Raw genomic sequence first — 27208 nt, forward strand, 5'->3', positions numbered from 1 at the left:
TGAAGTTGAAAGTTGGAGTGAAGTCGTCGATCGTGTTGCGAATGTGAAAGTGTGATTTTGATTAATAGGAACTTAGCAACACCGGTTTACTTTTTATAATCAATAACTTATCCTCTAATCTTTATAGGCCACAAACCCTTCTGTGTACTAGAACTATTGTTATATTAGGGAATATAAATATCGCAATTTCAGTACAGTAGGAACCGCTTTAAGTTGACTTTCTTTGTCTAAAGACGCCTCAATCAAGATTGCAACAGCAGCCCTGGTAGAAAGTTCAAAGATAACGCAACATACGATCATTGACTGACCTGGCTTCTTGGATTTTCTGACTAATCAAGTTGGATTTGGTTTAGTTTGACTAAAATGTCGGACCAATACGTCTTTGAATTGTGTTATAAACGACAAGGAAGGAGCCCTGATGAAAAAGAAACTCAATTCGTGATAATTGATGGCTCTTCAATGGCAGATTTCTGCAGACTGAGGGAAGACTTGGTAAGCCCTTATAGACTTAAGTAGGACATATCCTTTGTGAGCCTAAGCCTCTGCCCTATGCTGTCACTGGCTTCATAAACTTTATCATGACAAATTTATTTTCTTTTGGCTAAGGCAATAAGTTATGACTAAGTTTAGGCCTAGCTGGTGTGCAACCCAACCCATCTTTACCTTAGGCCTATGGATACTGAACTAAACTGGTCCCATGAGGGATAGGCCTAGGTTTAGGATAGCCTTAGTTTTGGTAATTATTTGATAGGCTATAGGCCTATCGGCAAATATTTGATACATCTACAATGCGATATTGTGTAATTTTTAGATGTCTAAAAGTATTTTTCACGCTGAATCCAAAAATGCAATCAGTTTTTGTCAGAGAGATTCATAAGTGGCCGTAAAACGAAGGTTAAAATTACAAATCCAAGGTTCATTGAGCTTACTGATGGTAAGTTACGGTACCTAATATGGCGTGGTCTGGACGGGTCCGTATGTGGACTGAGTGAGGAGGAGAGCAAACAGCTGTTTTATAGGTACTCGACTTAATGCGGAATGAAATCAATTTGTTTTGAAACCAAATAATCAGTTCTTATTTTAAGCATGTGAGGAAGGTAGGGCCTAGGTCGGGCTTTACACGGATTCGTACCTGTATTAGGCCTAAGTGTTTTGAAGTGAGGTTAGATTAGGAAGGTAGGTAAAGGTTAGGTTATAATGAACCGACTCATTAATTTATGCAACTTCCAGACTGTTTTTGCAAAATTAAATAGTGGGTGAAACACAATGAAATAACGATATCAAAAACACTTTGATGCGGGAGCTGAGGGGGCCCGCAAACCGGTGAGTGGGAAACGGTGAGCAGAGAGGCCCGTGAGACGAGTGGGGCTGAAAAATTGGAGTTCATTCTTATTTAAATGTATTATCAATCATTCAATAATTGTATTGAACAAGTAATGACATTGATGTCATTAATAATAATGTTGTTATCAGGTATCGTTTAATTTCGTTAGGCCTCTTCAGTGATAATGAACTAGGGTAACAAATTCAGCGTGTTATAACGTGGGTCTTTGCAATTTTACTTTTGTCAATGAGAATACTATACGGTAAAATATGCATTTTAGGGTTTACGCGATTTTTGAAAATTTTTTTCATTCTACTCGAAATTTAACGCTGATTCCGAAAATGACGTTCTTTTCCCGCGGAAAACGACCATAACACGGAAAAATGACCAAAACGACCAAAAATTTGTTTTTACCAAAACACGTAATGTGGGTACTCAAATTAACCGTAATATTAAGCAGATCACGACTATGTAAGAATTTTTAGGATCCGAGGTCAAATAAGCGAGATTTTTACGAAAATCTGAGATGCTATTTTGAATTTTTGCTCCAACTTTTGTCTGTGTTGAAATACCAGCTGATCAGGATCAGCTGGTCATTATTTTATTATAAGGCAAATATTTGAAATATCAACAACGCGATATTATGTACTTTTTTGATGTCTACTTACAGTATTTTTCACGCTGAATCCAAAAATGCAATCAGTTTTTGTCGGAGAGATTCCTAAATGATCGTAAAACGAAGGTCAACATTACGAATCTAAGGTTAATTGAGGTATACTGATGGCAATATGGCGTGGTCTGGACGGGTCCGTATGTGGACTGAGTACTGAGTGAGGAGGAGAGCAAACAGCTGTTTGTATTCGACTTAAATGCGGAATGAAATCAATTCGTTTTGAAACCAGAGATAATCAGTTCTTATTTAGGCATGTGAGGAAGGTAGGTCGGGTTTTATGCGGATTCGTGACTGTATTAAGTGTTTTGACGTGAGGTTAGATTAGGAAGGTAAAGGTTAGGTTATAATGAACCGACTCATTAATTTATGCTACTTCCAGACTGTTTTTGCACAATTAAATAGTGGTTGAAACACAATGAAATAACGATATCAAAGTAGCCCCGGTTGACGGTACCTTCCTAATCTAACCTCACTTAAAAACACTTAATACAGTTACGAATCCGTGTAAAACCCGACCTACCTTCCTCACATGCCTAAAATAAGAACTGATTATTTGGTTTCAAAACAAATTGATTTCATTCCGCATTAGGTCGAGTATAAACAGCTGTTTGCTCTCCTCCTCAATCAATCCACAGTCCACATACGGACCCATCCAGACCACGCCAAATTACCATCAGTATAGCCCAATGAACCTTAGATTCGTAATTTTAACCTTCGTTTTACGGCCACTTATGAATCTCTCCGACAGAAACTGATTGCATTTTTGAATTCAGTGTGAAAATACTGTAAGTAGACATCAAAAATGACACGATATCGCGTTAAAGATATATCAAATATTTGCCTTCGTTTTTTCAATCGCAGAGGATACGCAAGTAGTAACCGGACGTGGATTAAGCGTCTGGCAGTTACTGTCATAACCTAACCTAACCTAACCAACCAAACTTGCTGATAATGAAAAAATCGAATGAAGATTAAATTCTGTTCTTAAAATAAAATTATAAATGCCAAAAATTCTAACAAAAGATGTACAGTTAAGAATAAATGGCATTCAAAGCAAAATCTGTGACAAAAGTTAAAGTTACCGATGGGATTCGACCCAGAGACCTCTTGCATATCAGCCGAACACTCTATCCACTACACCTTGAAAAACAATGGCTGAACATCATGTCGTTGAGGTAGTGGTGTTCCGGGCCCCCACAACCCGGTGACGTCACAGCCAGACGCCTAATCCACGCCTGGTTACCAGATGCTTATCCTCTGTGTTTTTCAATTTGTTCAAAACCTTCAAATTTATAAAAATAATTTAGGCAAACTTAGGCCCATAACAACCATGTCAAAACAAACTAACTTATGTTAACTTTAGTTATAGACCATTAAATAAATCTTAGTCTAGAAGGCAATAGGGTAGATAACGGAAGTGCTATAATGTAGATAGGTAACAGTGCTATAAATAACTTACAGGCAATAATAACAGACAGTAGTTGAAACAGTCAACATCAATGGTGCTCTTTCATTGACAGTTTTGCTGAGTTGTATATTTTTCTGCATTATTCCAATGGTGCGTTACTATATCTTTATAGATCTCGTCCGCTATGATTACCCAGGTGCGATATTACGAGACCCCGAGATTAACTTACATAGCGCAGTAATCTTTTGCGCATCATAACCTCGCAAAGAAAGGAGAGAGAGAGCGTTAGTTTATATGAACCAGTAGCCTACAATGTTGACAATCTTCAGCCAGCCCAGGAAGTGAATAAGGCGTCATTGTACGAGATCTCATACCGCACAGCTGTATCATTATTATCATTATTTGTTTGTATTTATTATTTTCCTACAATAACAAATTAAGAAAAATATGTGTTATCTGTTTATTTACGAATTCCTATTAATCTTAAGTAACCGTTTAAAAAAATATATTTTATCTTTGTATTATCACTTTTTATGCCAAATGCGTTTCCTTATGGCTGGTTTCAGGCTAAACAAAATACAAATGAAATATGTTTGCAAATTACTGTTATAGCCTTTACCTTTTTCGGTCCCAATTGGTTCGGATTTTTGATGCTCTACTCTAGATTAGCTATTTTGTTAGGATTTGATTCCCTCATTTTACCAGTCAAATCTGCATTAAATGAGTTTTTGATTATCCGAGATACACGATGTCTCTATTCTCGGATAATCAAGGCTCTCTATTGTATACCAATAACACATATTGCCAAATGAGCCATTCCAAAATAATAATCTAGGTAAAATTAGTAGTCTACCTATTTTTAAATTCCATTTTCCAGTCCCCTTCGAACTCCAATGAACATGCTGAAATGTTGCAAAAAATACGCCCAAAGAGTTGTTTTGTGTAAAAAACATACCGGTATCATTGAATGTGCTGTAGGCCCTACCAGTGGGGTTTACTGTGCTCCCAAAACAAATAACATTTACCCATACAGTAATTTTGAGTTATCGCAACTTCAAAATCCTTATTCCTGAATTGCTTATCAGACAATGAGCGGTTGGAATGAGCCTTTTGATAAAACCTCAACCAGTGATAATATTAGACACTCATCAAAATATTCCCTTATTCCTCTTGACATAATTTCTAACTTCTGACATAAATTCTGACGTAAACTGCATCTAGTCCTTTGACAGTAGGTAAGGTAAAGTACAGATTATGAACCTAGTTGTTAGTTTATGTTATCTTCAGACTGTTTTTGTCCAATTAAAACACTGGGTAAGCCATTGCAAAATATGTACCCTACTATTTCAAAAATCAAGTTGGTTTGTGCGATGAAACCAAAAAACATACATAACCAAAGAAAGCACCGCCAACCATTGCGGTATTGCGGTTTTTGTGGGGGTGATTTTATAAACTCAAAGAATCATAGCTTGTTTTTTAATGATAGTCATAATGAAACAACATTGCTGAAACTCAAATGTTACCATCTATGTGTAGGTTAACTTGCATTATTTCTTATTATTTATTATTTATTATTATGCATTAACTGGCATAATTTTAGGTAAACCTAAAAGTTAACTTGCACAATTTGTAGAAATATCAACTAACAACTTCAACACATTTTATGTAGGCTATTTAAAAAAATATAAAAATAGGCCTATCGTCATTAAAAGGCCTTGTTATTTAGACTGGCTACAGTATTATATTAGTCAAGTTGATTTTTTATGTTATTATATTGCCATTCATAGTTTGTTTGTCATTATGAGCCATAGACAGAAGTTGTTTGCAATTATGGTGTATTGAGTGTCCATTTGATCAGAATGCCTTGATAACAGAAAACTTGATAAGATAAGCTCAGTAGGCACTATGTTTCAAACTTAGTATTAATTTTAATCTAACTCATAACAATTTTATTTATGCAAAAACTATTTTGTATAACTTGGTAATTAATGCATTTTTGTTTTCCTAAACTAAATTTAAATGTTTAGATGTTAATTATTATTCAAGTCTTGGATTTATACCATAAGTGCTGATAAATAACCAGACTTTGCCTCTCAATAGTTGGCTTTCGTTTCAGATAAGCCACTGTTGTCAACAGATAAAAAGTGTATTATCGGTGTAAAAATATTCTGTAGGTCTAGAGTGGACTTGCACAATTGAATCTAGTCTATAGAAAAAGAATCAATGCCATCTTCATTCCTTTGTATGATGTAATGAAATATGAATATGGTGGTCACCGTTGGCAAATAAATGAATACAAACTTATTTGTAACGCGACTAACGATACATGTGCACGCCACGGGAATTAGTTAAATAGCTTATTCCCTAAAAGATAAATTCGCTAAAACTAATCCAAATATTTTAGCCTACTCGAATTTGAGAGAGCATTGTTTTTAGAAACATGTTTTTAGAACTGGTCTCAAATCTTTCCCACGAGAAAAATTGTTTCAGTACCACCCACTTCCTGCTAATCCAGTCCGGCCAAAATTGTAAAATTGTATGAATTGCTGATAAAAATTGTCCGGTTAAAGAAATGAAACTTCAGGAAACTTCAGCCGTGTGTAGTCCTGTTAAACCGATGTCTGGCCATTACCGAAAACGAGGGGGGGGGGGAGAGTGCCACTGTATGCCATCTATCAATGATCTTATTGTAAGTTTTTCATATCAATCAACTTAGAAATTTTAACTCTATGGGCCCTATTACACTTCAATATTCACACTTATTGCAATATTCAATATTAATATTCACCAGGCGATGTCACTGGTGTTACTGTACGGGCAGCCAGCCTCAACACCACAGATGTCACCAGGAGTGAGACCAACCCTAAAAATTCCTCCACTCCAGTGTCTACATACATTCAGCGCTGTCACCTCGTTGAAGCACAAAGTACTCTGTTATCCGCGTCTCTTCAGTTTAAAAAATGTCCTGTGAACAAACATTAGTAAATAAACGGGGAAGAGATGCAGGGAAAGGAAAAGGGGAAGAAGACTTAGTAAAAGTAAGCCAGTCTAGTGTAAAATGTTGTGGTGAAAAAGATACCACTACATTTTCCTTGGGGGTGCACGTACATTTTCCTTGCTCGTCTCCTCCTTCTCCTCAACAAACGAGCAATAATTAACATTTCTTCATATTTTTCCATCAGTACGTCCACCCACTACACTGGCAACAATCTGAACACGAAAATACAGTGGTGACGCAACACCGGTGACTGTAATATGTGCCATTTGATTCAATGCCCAGCGACAAATCTTGGTCACCAGGAGACGTCACCGGTGACCTGACTGGTTGGTGGGGGGCACTGGTTCTTACGGCACCTATTACACTAGAGTCACCGGTTGCATCACCAGCCTTTGGTGACTGACCGGTGACTCTGCCCCGTGACCAGACGAGTAACCACTGGTGACCAAGATTTGTCGCTGAGTATTGAATCAAATGGCACATATTACACACAGTCACCGCTGTTGCGTCACCACTGTATTTTTGTGTTCTGTAAGTTTAGATTGTTGCCAGTGTAGTGAGTGGACGTAATCGGAAAAATATGAAGAAATGCTACTTATTGCTCTTTTGTTGAGGAAAAGGAGAAGACGAGCAAGAAAAATGCACGTGCACCACCAAGGAAAATGTAGTGGTATCTTTTTCGCCACTATATTTTACACTAGACTGGCTTCCTTTCACTGAGTCATCTTCCCTTTTCCTTTCCCTGCATCTCTTCCCCGTTTATTCACTAATATTTGTTCACTGGACATTTTTTAAACTGAAGAGGTTGGACGCGGATAACAGAGCACTTTGTCCTTCAACGAGGTGACAGCTCTGAATGTATGATTGTAGATACTGGAGCTGAGGAACTTTGGGGGTTGGTCTCACTCCTGGTCACTTCTGGTGTTGAGGCTGGCTGCCCGTACAGTAACCGGCGACGCCACCGGTGACGTCGCCTGGTGACCAAGTGTAATAGGGCCCAATTAGTTTTGAGATTCATGAATGGCTTCTAGGTTTTGCAGATTTACACTCTTACTAACCAGTTGTTTTTGTTTAGCCTATATGTACTGTATTTGTATTTGAGTTTGCAGTTGTTTGTTGCAAGTGGTAATTCTTTACGCATATATATGCAAGTAGGTCGTATTAGAGGATTTTTGTACTCTCATACACTATCGTATCTAAAACTTTACCTTGTGTTTCAGGGAATGTGTATGGCAGAGCCGTTTACAGTGCAGTACATTGACGATGAGAATGATGTTGTAAGTGCATTTTATATTTCAGAAACTATGCATTAGTACATTTTATAGATTATATTGTTTTCATAATCATTAAAAATCTTATTGTCTATTGTGATTTTTTTTTAGACAAGGATCTGTTTTGTAAGGCTTTAGTATTTAAGGCTGGGCGCACACAATCCAGCAATTCACCTGAAGCAAAATGATGCACAACGATTTGCTTGGAAGCGTTTTTTTTTCTTTGCTTCTCCAGTGAGCGGAAGTTTCAAGCAATTCAGCATTTGGTTTCAAGCAAAAATAAGAAAAAATACACACTATTTTTTCTGGTCCTCTACTACAGTATTGTTTAAACATCAGTCAGTTTTTGCAAAATTTTGGACTAAATAGAAAGAAAACATTGGGTTTACACAATCAATCTGATGATGGACATTAAGGCTTTTCTCTCAGAAATTAAATCAGATCCAGGGAAATTTTACAACTATTGTCGAATAATTGCTATACTAATTAATTTGAAAGGGTTTAAATACTGTAAGTTATACCGTAAAAAACTATTAGATAATGGCGTGATGGTTAAATAATGGACTGAGTATTCTTGGTAATTTCTTAATTATTTTACTACTTTGCATGGGCTGTATGACTATCAAAGTGGTAGCAGGAAAAATTAAACAATAATATTGTTCAATGGAAATACAAAATATAATAGTAAAGTTTTAATGGAACTTCAAATAAGAGTTAGTTATTTTTTAAACAATAAAAGGCCAATTGAATTTTGAGAGCCACTAAGCCTATTCTAGTTATAAGGGATTTGGCGCATGCGCAGAACATTTTGCTCCTTGAAACATCAAACATCGTGCTGTCTATTCGTCGAGCAACTGCTCAAATGTTTCAAGAACATTTGATGTAAGAACATCCGCCATCTTAGATGTTCTTACATCACCAACTTGGACACTCATCACCAACTGTACTAGTGCTCCCCATTATTTAAGTGAATTAAGTGGTAAAACCAACAAATTACCTACATAACTTCACACAAAACTGTACTCATCAACTATAAGTAGCCTACACAAAAATCATGAGAAACTAAGACCTACATACCTAAAGAGTAGATTCAATCTGAAAACAAATTTGCTGCACAAGGGCTTACAACTCACCAACATACCTTGCTCTCAGCTTTAAAATATTGAATAAAGCACCAAAATAAATTTGTATAATCTTCTGACAGTATAAACTGAAAAACTCTAGGCCTAAGATATTTATGAATAATACACTATTTACAGAACATTTATGAATAATACACTATTTACAGAACTAGAATAAACCAATTAAAACTGTGACAGCTGGTGACAAGCAATGCTGACAGAGCACAATCAGCACATTCCATCTTTGCTAACTCACTCAAAATACTGCTAACAACTGACCAATGCCAAAATGAGCTGAGCTGTGCTTTCAAATCACTAATGCAAGACTGCACATATGTTATCAATTGACATAATATTCCTGATAAAAAACACTTAAACAATTTGACCAAACCAAGAAGAAATTTATTTCACAACCACCAAAAACTAAACCCCCCTAAAAAAGTGACAATCAGAAACCACCTTAATCATGTCAAAATATCCATGCGGAATATGCAACATAGGGGTTAAACACAAAGGCATTCTGTGTACCGGAGAGTGCAATCAATGGTAGGCCTATCACTCCAAATGCCTGAACTGGACAGATAAAAAACTGAAAACGCTTACGAACCTAGAAATACAAAACTGGAAATGTACTTCATGTACCGAAGACACCAAAGTCCAAAACCCCAGCGTAGACGAACTAGAGCAAAGAATTAGTAACCTAAGTAACAAAGAATCAGCTGACCTTGAAACATCACTATCTTTAGCATCCGAGGTTGGTAGCGCACTACTAACGGAGAATAAAGAACTCAAACAAAACTTAGTAACTATGACAAACAAGTACATTATCCTAGAAAATGAAATAAAGGAATTGAAAAACTCCAAAGACCATTCCTTAATATACCAACAGCAACTAGAGGAATGCATTATTGAAAGGGAAAACATCCTATTCAAATATAACTCCCTAATTGAAAAAACAGATGAACTAGATAAACCACTGATAAAGGAGAAACAAATGAGATATGGCCTAGAAAAAATGTTCGAGGAGCATGACAAGGAGAGTACTGAAACTATTCTTAGATATGAAACAAACATCGAACAGCTCCAAAACAAAGTTAAAGAACTTGAACAAAATAAGCCTGTCGCATATAGAAACCCAGCTAGACCAATATACACAGACTCTGAAACCCAAACAACAATCTCTGACGCATTCCCATCAACTCAGATATGGCATTGCGACTTGGGGTGGAACATCAAAAGGCAACCTGAGAAGAGTACGCCTAAAGCAAAAAAGAGCAATTAGATGCCTTGCCGACCTAAACTATAGAGACAGTTGCCGAGAAGCCTTCAAGAACCTTAAAATTCTCACATCAATTTCACTCTACAAAAGAGAAGTCATTATCCACACCACTAAAACAGCCCAGCCAAGACACAGAGACATACACTAGCACAACACACAACATGCCGCCAATTTTTCCCTCCCACAACACCATCTGAGTCTGTACGTGAAGAAACCATCCTACAAAGGTGCTCTGTACTTTAACAACCTACCAGAGCACCTTAAGAGAGAACAACCCAATCTGTTCAAGAAGCACCTGACAACATGGCTTATGGACCGGCCATTCTACTCTGAGGATGAATTCTTAAACAATAAGCTACCATGAAAAAAAAGAAAAAAAAATCTAATTGTAATTGCAAATGACTGTAATAGTTTATGTACATACTGTACATTTTATGTACCTGACACATGAATGTTCTCTAGGAATATTTCAATAAAGATTTTGTCTATTGTCTATTGTCAAGGCGTTGCGAGGCAACGTTTGCTTGATCAGTGTGCAGCCTCACTATTGAAATACATGGGGCGATCGTACCCAGTGAAACATTTTGCCTCGCAACACTTGCTTCAGGTGAAATGCTGCATCAGTGTGTGGCTGGCCTAAAGTAATAGCAAAATACTGTTGGGCCTACGCCTGAATACAGGTCACCAACCAGATGAATCAACACTGTGTAATTACGAGCATTATTTGTGATTTGTCAATAATTAGGTCTATATAAGCACCGATATTACCATCATCAGGACTAACATATTCAATGGCCTTATTTACAATAGAGTTTTATGTTATGGATGTAATAATAATCAGCTTTAAATCAGAAATTTCCTTCAAAAATGAGACATGTAATTTTTATTAAATTACAATGTTTACTTTTGATCTATTACGTTTATTAATTTTAAACCGTCACACAAACTCAACTGATTGAAATGAATAAAATTGATTACTGTTTCAAACTATGCAAGGCCTACTAGTTCATTAATAGAATCACTAATATACACGTTTTAAAAACTTTGTTGCTTGCAGATTTCAATTGATACAGAAGAGGAGTTTCAAGAGTTTGCAAAGGTAAGCTAGAATGTTTACTATCACAAGAGCCCCCTTGTCTTGCACGGAGATAACCTCACATTGTTAAATTTTTTCACACCATTGTCTAGATAAGAACACTTAAAGAATCATTTAAAGTCACTTAGATTATTTGGCTGATAAGCCTAATTTTCTGCTTCTGAGACTGTTTGTCTGCACTAACTTATAACTGCAGTTCCCCCTAGCTTAGCAATGTGACTTGTACCATAGATAAAACATACTCCCTTAGTAGATTTGTCATCCTTATGGAACAGCTGAAGCCAATTTTATTGTTAGTTCTGTACGTCCAACTGTAGAGGTTATGTTTTGTTTACGATTTGTTTCTTGATATTTCAGTCATTTAAAACATCATTTAACCAAATAAAACTGCATAATCCTAAACAATAACTTGTCTTCTAGTCATATAATCAAATAGTAAAGCACAAATCATGAAAATAACCCTAAAATAATAGAAACAAAATTTTGTCTACACTAGCGATCTGTGTGGACGTACATGAACTAGACACAAAAAACAAACTTCAAAATGTACAATGGGATGAGGAGTCTACTTGTGTTGATTAGTCTATGCTTGTACCAAAACTCAACTGTCTTCACATATCACTGCAGAGACCACTAGGTTTCAAAAGCTGTCACGGCTCGGTAAAAAAAGTTGGTAAAAAACTAAAGAAAATCTCATGCATGTCTTAGTATGTAATACAGAATCTATATAATAAGTCAATTTTGATAGTGAATTTAATACGTTCATTCCAAAGACTTTTAAAATGGTTTTTTATGTTAAAACTTGAAAGAATTCTTTCAGAGGCTAGAATTGCACTGGTGATGGTTGGGGAAATGATTCTTTCAATATTCTTTTGCCATCATTTTGATTTGATGTATCAGAATATCTTTTTCTATAGCCTATTCTTATAGCCTGCCTTAATATAAATCGATATTATACATATTTTCAAGGAGCACATATTCTTACATCCAAATGAGGGTTTTACATTGATTAATATGTTTTTTATTTCTATCTTTAACTTATTCTTAAATTGAGTACAATTAAATAAGTTTATGGTTTTTTTTTAGGGATACATATGTTTTTATAATGAACTCTAATAGTGTCACTTTAATCACAATCAGTTGAATGAATTTTGAGCAATAATAAAGTAAAGTGGTAAACATTTTTAATACAGTTAGAAAATTCCTGTAATGTCTTTTAATATTTGGTTTAAGCTTTTTTTCTGTTTGTGATTTGTGTTATAAATAGCAATGCTCTTAACATGTACCAGTTGAATCTATTGTGAATTTGGTCGTCTCAACTTTCAGATAGCCAAGAAGCGTTGCTCTCGTGGAATGCTTATGCGGCTCATCTTGAACTCGAACACACAAGCTCCCACACCACCAGTAAGTAAAAACGCAAATGGATACTAGTAATGTTTCTATAGTGTTGATGTACCTATGTGTTGGAACAAGGATGTTAGGTTCGGTAAAACCCTACTTATTTGCGGATTTAAATTTGGATAACTAACATTATCTACAAGACATATTCCCTTGAAATCAATTATTCAATAATTAATCTTGGATTTATTATTTATAACTATGCCATAGACTGACTATTTAAAGGTTACAAAACAATTATCTTAACATAGAGCTGTGCGAGGCAGATTTTTGATCTAGCGGAATCTGGGCTTTTTTATATCATGAATTTTATGTAATGCCTTATAATAAGTTAATCCGTCACAAACCTTCTTTTTACAGTGGAATTTAATATTGTGATGTGAAGAGTTAGAATAAAATTTTCACATTACTTAAATAGATTATAAAACCGTGACTAAGTTTAGAATAAATGTGAACTTATTTTCTATTCTTAAAAATGCAATGTTTTTCTGAAATTTATGTAGTTACGGACGAAGAATAGGTCCAAATGAATATACAAATAATAAGTTATTAGTTACAATTAGTTCTGATAAGCCGGACTTTGGTATATTAATCTAATTGACATGTTTAGGCCTAATTAGGTCTCGAGTCCATGTTGTTTATCTATGTCTCGGTTGATTTCTAGGAAGGAAGGAAGAAGGTGCAGTTCTCGAACAGCCAGAGACATGCAAACAGAGAGTCCTCCGCAAAGACGCCCAAAACAGTCTCTGAGAAACCCATTCGGGACCCACAGGATATGCTGGTACTTTATATCTTTTAAGTGAATTCCATTCCTTAATTTTTGTACTTTCAAAAGACAGGGTGTCCGGCCAACCTGGAAACTGGGAAAACAAAATTTTATGACCGGGAAAAATTCCATGAAACTTATATAATTTTTGTAAAGAATCGAGAAATTTTAATTTTTGATAAATCACAGAAAAAATCCACCAGAAATCACCGATGAATCTTTTTTTGCGTCATTGAAAATCATGATTTTGGGAAACCATCACGAATCACGGATGTTGCTGCGGCCGTAAGAAATGATAACAGACATTGTATCTATTGTAAGAAATTATCACAACGTTGCCGCGGTCGAAAGATTACAGATGTGCGATATCGTGAAAAATTATCACAGACGTTGCCACGAATGTGTAATCATCACAAATTTTGCTGCAATCATAAGATATGATTACCAATGTGGCTGTGAACTCTGGAAATTATAACAGAAGCAGTGAATTTCGATTACGTGTGTAGGCAATGAGCATCACATTGTCACAGCGCTTCTACAAGCTTCTGGAAAATATCACTATAGTTTCATAAACCAGCTGGTTACTGTAAAAACGCCAGAATCTGTCTGTCTACAGAATCGGTAAAAATTTGGCGTATTCAACAGAAATCAGTTGGTCACATCAGCACAATCTGTGAGTGGCTGGATTCAACTTAGTCCATTTTGATTAAAAAACTGACGACAACTTTGGAGGATGTAATCTTTATCAATAGTCAAAGGTTTCATCTATTACAGTTCATAAGAAGACTGCCTGACTGATTTGATTATAATAATATAGGTTAAATACCTTGCATACGTCCTCAATCCAAGTCGTCTTTTATAATGACTATAGTTTCGGGGCCAACAGCCCCATTGTCAAATTTTCTGTCTTGTTAATTACTGTTTATAGCATTGGTCACGTTGAAGTACACATATACACATACACTGACACACGAAACATTTATATTTACACGTAACATTGAAAAATTATACTTTTTGGCCGGCCTAAACAAAAGTGATTACATCATTGTGCGGACCGGTACACTGACTGACTGATTCATGTTAAGCCGATACCCTGGGGTATACATAGGGCAAACTGGTCGTTCCTTTAGAACAAGGTTTAACGAACATCTCCCTAAACCTAAATTGCATTCACAGCGTTCTAAGATTGCCGAACACCTGCAAAAAGAAAACCATTCCATAAAAAGTTCTAATGGAGGATTAGAAATTTTACATAAATGCAATAAAGGCCCCGTGATGAACGTCCTAGAAAGCTATGAAATTTATAAAGCTTTCAAAAAATCGCCAGACGATGTGTTAAATGAAAAACTAACTTTCAATTCCAACATTCTGTTCGATCGCATCGATTCATTGAACAATAGAAATAGTGACAAACAGCTGATCTCCCCCCTCCCCCAAGGCCAAGGTCAACGTCTCCTGGGTATCGGCTTAACATGAATCAGTCAGTCAGTGTACCGGTCCGCACAATGATGTAATCACTTTTGTTTAGGCCGGCCAAAAAGTATAATTTTTCAATGTTACGTGTAAATATAAATGTTTCGTGTGTCAGTGTATGTGTATATGTGTACTTCAACGTGACCAATGCTATAAACAGTAATTAACAAGACAGAAAATTTGACAATGGGGCTGTTGGCCCCGAAACTATAGTCATTATAAAAGACGACTTGGATTGAGGACGTATGCAAGGTATTTAACCTATATTATTATTATTATTCAATCCAGGAGGCAAACATGGATGATTTGATTAGCTGGTAAATCACAGGTCTCTTGATTCTGTACTATCTTTACAAATGTTATCATTGGGTTACAGAAATTCAAACAACAATTCATAGCAGAGGTGAAGAGAGAAATTCTGTCTGAACTCAGAGGTGCAGAAGGAGCACAGGCTGGTTCATCCAACATCAACACATATGTGTTTAAAGCCAGCGGCAGCAGGGACAGTAGCCGAATGGAAGTAGACTCCAAGGAAACAGAATACGAAGAAGATTCTGATTTTCTCTGTCCTCCAGAGAAGAAGTAAGTTAATCAATCACAGCTTCTTATTGGTCTCCACATTCATACTACAATGATCGTATAAAACATCTGATGTCATGAGTTAAAAAAACACTAGCATTTAAATCGGTTAGGCCTACAAGATAAATAAATAATTATGATGGTAGATTGCAGGGATTTTCTCAAGCTCCGCTGAAACATTGGTGGAAGTTTATTATGGGAAAAAAATGCATTGCGTAAACATATTTACCTTACATAAAAAAAAAAATTAATCTAAGTAAAATGAAAATTCTTCTTTATTAAGACGAACTTAGGATCTCACGGTCCTGTGTTGCTGCTAACCTGAACAAAAATACAACAAAACTTGGAAAAACAAATAATTACAATAATTTCTTTGTTTCCGTGAAATACAATCACACACAACACATAAACACATTGCTGTATCAAGACATAATGCACACCACCTGCCAGGAGGAGCAGGATCATAGGTGGCATGTTTTTACTATATGATTCAAACAGTTGTCCTGTGATGAGGAATGCTCAGTTAAGGATGCCAGAGTGAGGATCCTTTGAGCATCTACCGAAATGTTTAAAATTTGGTATTTAATTACATAAAACATCAATATTAAGTGTAAATAATGTCTTGTGTAAATATTTACCTAATATAAACATTCCCACTATTTGATTCAGCTCTAGGAAAACCAAGCTGATGCATCACAGCCAGAAGAAGCTTGAGAAGAAGGATAAACTGATCGAATCAAAGATCGATCAGAGATTGGAAAAACTAGAGATGAAGAGGAAAAAACTGATGGACAAGGTCAATCAGAAGATGACTCCGTCAAAGTTCCTGGGCTACCAAATGTCCCAGCCGATGATCTTCAGCGCCATCGCGACCCAGGAGACTACGAAGATCGACCAGCCTGTGACTGCCTCGGAGATGTTTTCTCACACCTGGACCATCGTCAACGATGGCACCGTGTCCCTGAACAATGTAAGTTTTAGCACATTACAGTAAATCATGAATAAAGGAATAAATATTTACCTATTCTACAAAAAACATATGCTACATCAAACACACTTTTACAAAAGATCTATGAGCTGGGCAAAATATATAACTTTACAAATACAATAAAACTCTGTAGTTAAAATTTAAATTAAAAGTCTGTGGAAGGGGCAGAAATGGACAAAAATGCACTTGTGCAAGTACTGGGACTACCTTTTTTACTTTTGATTGACTATTGCTGATTATTTTATTGATGGTAACAAAAGTGAAAAAGTGCTGAAAGAATTTGATTTGATTTTCTATTGAATATGACAAATGAATGTGATTATGAAGTGAAAATTAGTAAGTAATAAAGGAGAAATAGATAATTCTGAAGGAAAGTACAGTACAGTTATCATGTTGGTCTTGAAAAGTGATAAATTTATTTGGTAACCGGTACTTATTTCTTAGACTATTAGAGGAATGTATTTGAAAGCTGATGATGTTAAAAACACATAAAGGAAATCATTCTGATGCTGATATATTGGTATTTTATTTTCCAGGTTGCACTGCGTCACACTTACAGCTCTCCTGGGCTTGAGCCCAAGGATCTTGTTCTCAAGTTGACTCCTTTGCAACCAAATGAGACTTGCAACATTGTGGCCAAGTTCAGGGCTCCAAGTGAGTATTATTACTAACAAATGTTGCAACCTTCTTATGTTTCTTAAAATAAACATAACAAAAGTGTGTGTCTTGGGAAAATTGGTTTGTGCCGGAAATAATTTGGGTCAAGCTCGGATTGGGTAATTTACTTTAGAGTTGTGCGAGATTCAAACAAAGCTTTTATTCTTTTGATATCATTGCACCGCAGAGAGCTTCTGTGATTGTGTGATAGAAAACTCACGATTATGCTGCAATTGCAGGAGAAATAAAAGATAGATTCTGTAAAATAAACCCTAAAATGATAATTATTAGTGCACTCAGTGCTACAGTCCGAGCTGGCACTCGGAGTCTTTTCTATGCTAAGCACATGGTGCTCCGTGGACATTGGTGTTCACCAGTGAACTGAGTGCATTAGTGTGAATTTGGACATGGAATACACGTTGGATCAGACTTCAGATTATTTCTAGGATTCTAAGAAGTTTACTTGCAGTATCCAAACTCAATGGTACTATACAACTATTATACTCTGTTCACAAAATTTAGGCGGTTTCAGGCGTGTGCTCCCGCTATCTCCGCATTCCGCCACCTCCGAACCCAAATCTGTCCCGCCACCTCCGAATTCTTGAGTCACCCTTATAGTCCCGTCACTGCCTGCGTTGGTAGCTGTCATTGTATCCACGGCTGCGAAGCCCCGTGAATGGAAAATTTAATGATAATTTAAACCGTGGGTTAGGTTAGGTTAGGTTAGGTTAGGTTAGGTTAGGTTAGGATAGGCTAGATTAGGTTAGGTTAGGCTAGGTTAGGTTAGGTTAGGCTAGGTTAGGTTAGGTTAGGTTAGAACGGAAAGTCTTAACGCAGGTAGTAACCGAGGATTATAGGGGTCACTCTGAAATTCGGAGGTGGCGGGACACGGAGGTGGCGGGACGCGGAGATAGCGGGAGGTAACCGTTTCAGGAGAAGAAATTTAGCCCCTCCACTTCAACCTACTTTTAAACAATAGTTGCCTAAAAATAAGCAAACATTCATAAAAAAATGGGGGAACTTCTGTAAAACTGCCAAAATTTTGTGGACAGACTCTCATCTAGGTCAGAAGAAAAATGATGTGTATAGATCCACTTGATATTCATTGTTTGACATGATCTTACATTTTTACTCCAAGACCATTGATTATTATTTGTAGTGCTAACCATAATACAATTTCTTTTTTAGAGTAAAGTTAATTTTATGACCACAGTTAGCTTATTTTTCGATAGAACAAAAAGGTGTTCTTAATTAGCCAGCTTATAGTTATTGATTCATACAGAGAATTTTGTTTTTAAAATGTCAGGAGCGTGATATTAATTATAAATCAATTTTGCTACTTTGTTTTCAGAAACTCGAGGCATTACGTTCATCTCCTACTGGCATTTATTCCGTCTGGTTGACGCTCAGTGGCAAGAGTTTGGGCATTATGTCTCGGTAACTGGGACCACTGAATCTTCTGTTGGAGATACTGCAAGTAACGGTGCGAACAGAAAACAATTTTAAATTCTTTAATTTTTATCTACATATTTTTAATCAAAATGATGTGTCTTTGTGATACTTGACTGGTTTTACTGACATTTTTACCACACTATGACACAAAGTTAGCAACCCTACTCAGGTTTGGGGTAGGCACTTTGCTGTGTTAATATTTTAACTGAGGGCAAAACACCGCCTTTACAAAGAGTCAACGAAGGTTTCTCAAGTAAATATTAATCGGATGCCATGGCAATTGAAAGAATACATAACACGATCTTTAATGTTGTTTTATTAACATTTGCTATCATTGCATTTTAGTTTACTCTGCCATACAGCTAGATAAAATGAACCAAAAAGATTTTTGGAAAATAAGTAGTATTTTTTTACTATCAAATTTTGCATATCACAAGTAAAATAACTTTGTCCTCCTAATGTGTAATGTAAAATCTTATTGTTCAAACTTATTTTGTACTTATTACTTAAAAAAGGGAATTTTTAATAACAAACTATGCCTTTTTTTTAACACTATCACAATTGTACTACATCTGAAAACGGAGTTACAGAATGCAGAATGTGTTTTGGAAGATTTTATCTTCAGTTTCTCAATTACTAAAATCATGCACTGTCATCTTGCATATCTCATTGTGTATCTATTGGTGTAATCAGTAGTTAATTGACTATATAGATAATTTAGTAAACTTTAATTTTTAATTTTTCCTGCAATTTTAATTGGTATCCAGAAATATGTTTCTAATTTAATAAAACCAGTCTTACCCACAGACCTGACAGTAACCAACCAAAAGCCCCTAGAGGAGAATCCAATTGATATGGTTGGAATCGTGGAGGAGGAAACGAACGTAAGACTGAAACAGCAGATGGAGCAACTGCAGGCAACCCTGGCGTCCACGGAGATTGCGGCAGAGATGGCACAGAAGGCGGCCAGACTGCTGGCACGAGCTGCGGAGAGCAACAAAGGTGACAAACTGTTCTCACCATCCTGTAAAAATCCCTGTTAAGGTTAAACGGCTCCAGAATTTAAAGAAATTTTCGGTACTTATATATTTCTGATCTGCAGGCCTATCTATCTATATATTAATAGGCAAGCATGTTTCTTTAAAACCTTTTTTCTCAGCTTGTGTGCATTGTGGGGTAAATCTGCGCATACCGTTAGAAAGCAATTTTCCTGTAGGTGTGCAGAATCCCTTTATAAATTTAAATAGGCTCAAAGATAAGCACAAAAAATGAGTTTAAACATTTGAAAAAATTAACATGGATCTTATGCGTTGCCATGCTGGTGACGAAATAACAACGAAATATAAACAGAAAATCAAAACAAATGGAAGAAACTCCAATCACATGTTTTATTTACAGTGTGGGGTGAAAATAGAGAAGTGAGTACGTTACATATTTTTGGTCGAGTTTCGACCACTGGACGACCTCTCGTAAACATTATTACATAGTTTCAAATACCATTGGATGAGTGTGTATTTCCATGATTGATTTTAGAATCCGATGTTTTTAACCCGATGTCTATACTTTTTGCACAGTTCACCTATATCTGAACTTTAAACCCTGACGCTTATTAATGTCAACAAATATGATGTACCCTGTGAGTTTTTTTCAAAATGTTTTTCATAGGACACTGACTCTAGGCCTACTGATTTGCTACCAAATTGAGACTCTAATATTGCTAAAAATATAATATTTATAGTAAAAAAACAGATTTTATGTGGTGCAGCTTGGCAGTGCACACACTTAATACTACCGTTTGCTAGCAATATTTACTGAGGTCCCATGGTATCATGGTTTTATTATCATTTTGTGAAATTTAAAAGTAATTAATATCTTTCTTCTCATTATTATTTACATGTCGTTGGGCACAATAAGTTAATCAAGGGATTTTTTTACAAAGAAAAAGATTTTCTAGGCCTACAAAAGTTTATACGCCTTGAACCATCTGAAATGTCCTGCACCATCGATCCCTCCGGCTTTGCCTGATACACTTACCTAGATTGCCTGATTATTTAAAAGTACATATGATAATATATTAATCATAGTTAGTAATTTGAACCTTTATATGTTTCAGGCAAGCCTCAGAGCGGAGCATCCACAACCACCACTCCCTCCACATCTGCACCTCAGCCGGAGAGAAACTGCCAAATACCGGCAATCAACCGTGCAGAACTGTTGGCATCGCTGACGCACGCACAAAACCGTCAACGAACTGAGAGCAGGACCAACGCTAGGCAGGTTAGAAGCTCAGTCATCTAATCAGCAAAACATTGTACAGTAAAAGCCCGCTAATCTGGCATCCGATGGTCCAGCATTTAAAATAATCCGGCATCGGTGTTAGGCCAAGCAATTTCTGAATGTTTTAGGTCATTTTATTGCAGTCGGCAGATCTTAGGAGCAATCAGCACATGTTGGAAGCAATGGGCAGACATTGGGAATGATGGACTGAGTTGGTAGTGATATATACAACGGGAGCAATTGGCAGAAGTCACTTGCCATTTGATAAGATTCAGAATTTTTCATATGGATTTCTTTTTGGCATTTTTCATCACTTATAAAATAAAAGAAAGCCCATTAAAATTTAGCTGCCTTTCCTGCAGCACATAAGTACTCTTCAAAATTAATGTTATTGAAATAGAAAATCAATCTGACAACCTTTAGGGAATATTTTTAGTGAACATTCAATCAGGTACATGGAAGTTAGAGCTGTTTGCAGGTTTGCTGTGTTGGGGGATCACTTTAAATTGTTCTATAATTTTACTCCTGAAGCATGTTCATTATTTTTACAGTGTGCTGTGCCCGTCTGCGACAGGCAGAAATTGCTGAAACGCTTGATGACACTTCAGGCAGGTAAGTCTTACTTAGTGCACAACTGCAACGCATCCAAATATATGATGTCTCACTCGAAAGAAAGTGCAGTACCTGACTGCCCCATATGTCTGCCAGTCAGGGGGGAACAAATTCAATTGTTAGGGTAATTTGTTTTGAAACTGAGTTAAAAGTGCTTTTTTTTAGATCATTTTGAAAAATCTCATAATTTTTTTTACTGTAGGCCTAAATTTTTGTCCTCTTGCTTCAACGATTAAGCTTAAAGTGTCCACCAATTGACAAGTTTCTGTCTTGCCAATATTCACCTTTGGCTACGCCAAGTCATCTTAAACAAATTTTCCCAAAATCCTATTACAATTTCAGTTTCTATTGGGCTGAGGATATAGTTCCAGGCAGTGTCGAAAAGTTACAAAACTGGCAGGTAAATTACATGAAGATATGACTTCAAATTTGTAACCTAACCACAAGTTATTTGTACTGTCTACGTGCACTATGACAATCCATAGCCCGTGGACTCCATGACTAAATAAATAGACAATCTTACCACTGTCTGTAGATTTTCATAAAAAAATTGCCTGGGCTAAATAAAGAGGTGAGGAAGCATATTTGATCTATATCTATATGTCATTTTATTATACATAGTAAAATAAAAAATAAAAATATTCGGCAAATCACACGTCCAAAGACAACAACCAAACATTTGGTATTTTTTTAATGTGAAGAAGTTGGTTTAACGTTGAGTTTGGCTATTGCAGATACAGATTTGGAGCAAGCAGCTGTCAAAGTGCAGCAGTTGAACCTGGTGGAGAGTGAGTCAGACACGGACACAAACATGGAGACCGGTGAAGACACAGACCGTGGCTTTGTCATGGTTAACATGACCACAGAGCAGACTAGTCCTGAGGGGACCCAAGGTATGTCGATGAGTAAAATATGTTGCTGAAATAAATTAGTGAACATTTCTTGTGATAACATCCTGCTATCACAGCAACATCATGATTGAAATGAAATAAAATGTTTATTTGTCTCACAGAATGGAACAATATTCTACCTAATAGATTTTGTCTGGGTCATGGAATTCCATTTTTGTTGGACATCTGCGTTCCTTTTTGTTGGAAATTTTTTGTCCGACCTTTTGAGAAGTGTAATGAAGTTATTGGCTGTTTGGGTCTGAGCCTTGTATCTGCAAAGCTCTAGTGTTTTCGGCTTTAATGCTATAACGAGGTATAATATACAGTAAAAAATACGTCAAAGTCTCTCATATTGATGTCAATCATCTGTATCCTTAGGTGAGCTTAAGGAGGATAATACAGCTGCTTCTGAGACTGTTAACCCCGAAGAAGCACAGCCAGAACCTCAGCGTACCCCTTTCGTACAATCGCAGCAGCCGCATTTGGGATTTTGGCACCAGGTCCCACTAGGTTCAGATTATCCTAGACCTATGTACTATCCCCTCCCCGCGAGACCCCTCTACAATTCGCCAGTGTTTTCCGAAATACCCCCTCGCCCTGCCAACAACCTAGGGGTTGTTTTCCCCCCTCCTATGAACTATCACAACACATGGATGCCTCCCCCGGGGCCTGTACCTCTTCACCCATTTGTTCCTCTTCCCCAAACAATGACTCCTCTGGCCTCGCACCCCTTGCCAGTGACTCTGCAACCAGTCACACAATCACCAGCTACTGCGCAAACCACTGTTACTCCGACTGAGGCTGCAGATATAACAGCACCAGAAAACCCTGCTGCGACTGTGCCAACTACGGCTGAAGTTGAACAGGAGCAGCAGCAAGAACCTCAGACAGACGCTGCAACTCCCAATCCTGAAGAGGAAACCCAAGCCCAAACATCCAACCCGGTCCAGATCCTGCCTCAGTCGCTGGTGGATGGGGCTATTAACGTAGCCGCCACTGCCTACTCCACAGCCTGGAACGCCCTCAACAACCTTCGTCCAAAAGAGGGAGAAGCTGCGGTATGTATTAAGCTAGATAGATTGGTTTGAATATTGTAATGGCTTACCTAAGTTTGATTTATAATGGGATTGTTTGCTAGGTAATTAAATTAATACCAAAGGAATAGAGTTCAACTAGCATCTGAGAAAATTATTCCAGGGAGTAATAGTTACACAATGAATGAAAACAAAACTTTATACTGATACTCTTCTACTTATACAGTAACTTTACTTGATACTGAAACGTTTTGTCCTGATTTTTTCAGAGTAGGTTGAAGAGAAGAAAATTTTCCTTCCCCGGGACAATAATTTTCTTAGATTGAACTCTATTAAAAAAAAAATCCTTAGCCAATAAGCTTTCCTTTAAAATATAATTAATACTAGAAACTTCTATCATGAAGGTAGGAAGAGTTTTTAAAACTCCTAGCTCCTTCTCCAGTTGATCATTTATTATTATACCTCCTTCCTACAATAGGCAGTATAATGAATCTGTGATTGGAAAAGGAGCTAGTAGTTTTGAAAACTTTTGGTGTTTTATGTATTTTTATCAGCATAAATTTGTTAGCGGTAAACTTGTTAAGATGGGATTCAAACTTAAGATGTTCTGTATCCTGGGAAGACAACGTATCTTGGACTGCTTGGGTACCAATCACTATCAGACCTATGAATCAACAATGTTAAAGATGGAAAATACCATTAACTTTGCAATAATAGTCATGAAAGTTCCATAGCTCCTTGTGTGCGATTACATGGCTAAATTAGTTTTTTTTATTTTGTTTCACTATTGCTGGCTTTTTTAATACACACTTCTTTAGTACTCTTCTCTGCTTTTTTAAAGACATGCCACAGCGTCGCCGGTCAAATACGTTCGGTAATCTTAGCGGTATTTAGCTGGAGCTTCATCAACGACCTCGGGAAGTTACTTTAAATTATGCCCACCTCTAATGTCTTCTGACATTCGCAGGAGTTTGACCCAGTGTTTGAGAACAACATGGCTGTGTTGGTGGAGATGGGGTTCAACAACCTTGAGCGCAATGCCCGTCTTCTCAAGCGCTTCAACAACGATATAAGCCAAGTGATCGGAGTCATCTGCTCCACTGGTGGGGGCCACGACTTGAACATTGATTAAGCAACAATCCACGATATATTTTAACACACAACGTATTCTTTCATGTAATTTTAAGTAACGTATAGTCCTATTGTTTAAGTACTTGTATAACTGAAGTTGTTTATAAGATTGTCTGTGGTGATGGCGATTTCCGAGTTAATTATTTTTCCATTAGACAAACGCTTCTGTGGTCTTTAGTGAGTTTTATGTGATACTGGTTAATGTTGTAAAACATGGCTGTGGCGAGGAATTTTGTCTTAGTGTTTTGTCAGATTTTTTGGGGTAGAGAATTGTTTCTAAAGTTATGGGATTAAGCTTTTGCATTTACGTAGTGTCAATGATGTAATTACCGTTTCCTCGCATTACTTTTATGGTTTAAGTCTGTGTAGCATTTATTTGTTCTCTTGGTTAATTTCATACCTCTGTTATTTTTTCAGACTCTATTAATCACCTTATTTAATCCAAGGGCATTAGTGTCACTCGTATAATTGGTGGATTTGAATACTATTCATCAAACTGATATATTATTCAGTTGTTATCCATTGTATTGCAATATATTGTTTGTGTTAAGTAGTTAAGAGTTTAGCTAGAGTTTATCTATATAGGGTGTTTATTTTCTATTTTAATATGTTATCAAGTTAACTTGACTTTAATGATTAAAATTTTTAGCTGTTCAACATTGTAACTTGTTGTAAGAATCAAATAATTTGCAAATTAAATATTTTTTTAAATTATACCCATTATGCTTTGAAGAAAACAATATTTTTCCAAAAAGATGTAATGTTACATACAAGATGTTACTTAAGAGTTTTTAACCTTTATTAAAATAAAACGAGATACTATAAACTATAAAGGATATTATGTAAATAAAGCTTCATTAACAAAAACATTTGGTCCTGCGTTCAAGTGTATGCACATGTAGCATTTTAATCAAGTGTATAAAATAAAACTGTTAAATTACATTTTGTTGTCATTAATAATCCAAAGAAACCTAATTTTGGTTTATACTCCTGCAAAAGTGGTCGATTGGTAGCAACTGCACAAGATGCGTTGTGGGGCTAAAGAGATTCTTTCAATCAATTGATAAAAAAGAATCAGCTGTAGTCGAGGATATCATTATCAGATATATACCTTTCTCACTATAAAAATTGTCCACTTGCAGAAAAAATAGTACTGAAAGGAATAATATCATTATTAAATATTCTTGAGTTTGTCAAGTCACATGTTGATTTCACTCGTAGCGAGCTGGTCTAGTGGTAGAGTGAGGGACTTAAATCCCCAAGATCCCAGGTTCAATCCCGCCAATCAATTTGATATAAGTGAAAATGGGGCAACCCCTAGGTCAAGTCTGAAGTAATGTGAAAAATGAACCCGAGGTATGGAAAAAGGCCTAGGGTGAAAAACTGTATATTCCACCCCAAAAAAATATTGCCAAAGGAGATTTAATATAACCACATACAAGGGAAATTACGCACCAATGGAAAATAATTTTCAAGCTGATTAAACAAGGGCTTTCCATAAATCAACAAGGTATAAAATAAAACAATGGCTTTACAGATTTTGATAAAAATTCTGTATATGGTCCATATTTCCAAACAAAATGGCATAAACCAAATGGCTGTAAAAATTATGATTCAAAAGTTATTGCAACTTTTGTGATTTTCACCATAAAATATAGTTACTCCCACTGTTTACGTATAATAAAGGTTGTTGGCTATTTAATGGGGGATAGTAGGTGTCAAATTGCTGATACCGTTTATTAATTTACCTGAAATAAAATTTCACATTTAGCAGTAGTATATAAGTAACTAATTCATGAACTGTAAAGCAGATAATGGTATTTTGTTATCATTGGTAGATTATTCAATGAAGATTTGTGTATATAATAATAAAATAGAATATTTTTTTTTTACTGTAACGCTAACAATGTCAAACTATGGAGGACCACAAAAATAAATAAAACTATAAAATAGCAGCAGAGTACCCATCCTTCGTATGGGGTTGGCATATAAGTATCAAATGCTTATTGCAGACAAAATAATTATTGATATTATAAGTATCAAATGCTTATTGCAGTTATACTCAAGCTTTGCGTTTGCAATGGGAGAGAACACATTTAGATAAAATTCAGTTCTTAAAATTTGTGGTACCCTATAGTATAACACATCTACCATATAGCCATAATGTTCTACCACTGCAACTAAACAATAGAACAAATCACCAAACATTCACACGCAATTTAACAAATTATTCATTAATTTAATTAAGACTCTTCATCTTCTAAAAAGTGTACCTAGTTCTTTCATAGTTGTATCGGCTCTTCTAATACACTCTTCAAGAACCAGCTTGTTAAGTTGGAACAGCTGATTAATACCTACAGCTATTACCCTAGCTATTACCTTACAAGTGTAGTAAGAGCGTTTTTACATCACGCAGGTGAATGTAATATAAAATCGCTTCCGCTCGTTGCATAATTTACCGAAGTGATGTAAACACGCTCTTGCGTAACGTGTAACGTACAAGATTTTACCTGACCCGACAATGTACAGGAGGTTACGAACAATATTTTTCATTATCCATTTCACTCATCTTCTATCAGTAACGTTCATTTACAAACAAAAGCTAGGTTAAGAAAATTCTTCAAAACATAACAATAAAATTCAAGCGCACAGCTGATTTCTAGCGTTGAAAGTCGTTGGCTCCATAGAGGTATATTTTTTAAGTTAAGCACTCAATGTTATTTAAATGGGTTTCATTACATCACCGAGTGAGTTTTTTCAACTTTACATCACTCGAGAAGT

General features: G+C 36.2%; 1 protein-coding gene across 1 annotated transcript; it reads left to right on the top strand.

Moving 5' to 3' along the window:
- The first annotated feature begins 27 nt into the window (after positions 1 to 27).
- LOC128996007 (uncharacterized) lies at positions 28 to 25369 on the top strand. The gene is made up of 15 exons (XM_054421117.1): positions 28 to 492; positions 7624 to 7680; positions 11132 to 11173; positions 12497 to 12574; positions 13233 to 13349; positions 15184 to 15389; positions 16056 to 16356; positions 16911 to 17028; positions 18383 to 18514; positions 19291 to 19485; positions 20597 to 20760; positions 21312 to 21372; positions 22107 to 22265; positions 22641 to 23320; positions 24264 to 25369. The coding sequence occupies exons 1-15, from the start codon at positions 364 to 366 to the stop codon at positions 24426 to 24428; spliced, it is 2604 nt and encodes an 867-aa protein (XP_054277092.1). The 5' UTR covers positions 28 to 363; the 3' UTR covers positions 24429 to 25369.
- The last annotated feature ends 1839 nt before the right edge of the window (positions 25370 to 27208 follow it).

This window comes from Macrosteles quadrilineatus, unplaced genomic scaffold (genome assembly GCF_028750875.1).
Source record: "Macrosteles quadrilineatus isolate MER2022 unplaced genomic scaffold, UCM_ALF_1.0 Scaffold_5__1_contigs__length_97177068, whole genome shotgun sequence".
Classification (NCBI taxonomy): domain Eukaryota; kingdom Metazoa; phylum Arthropoda; class Insecta; order Hemiptera; family Cicadellidae; genus Macrosteles; species Macrosteles quadrilineatus.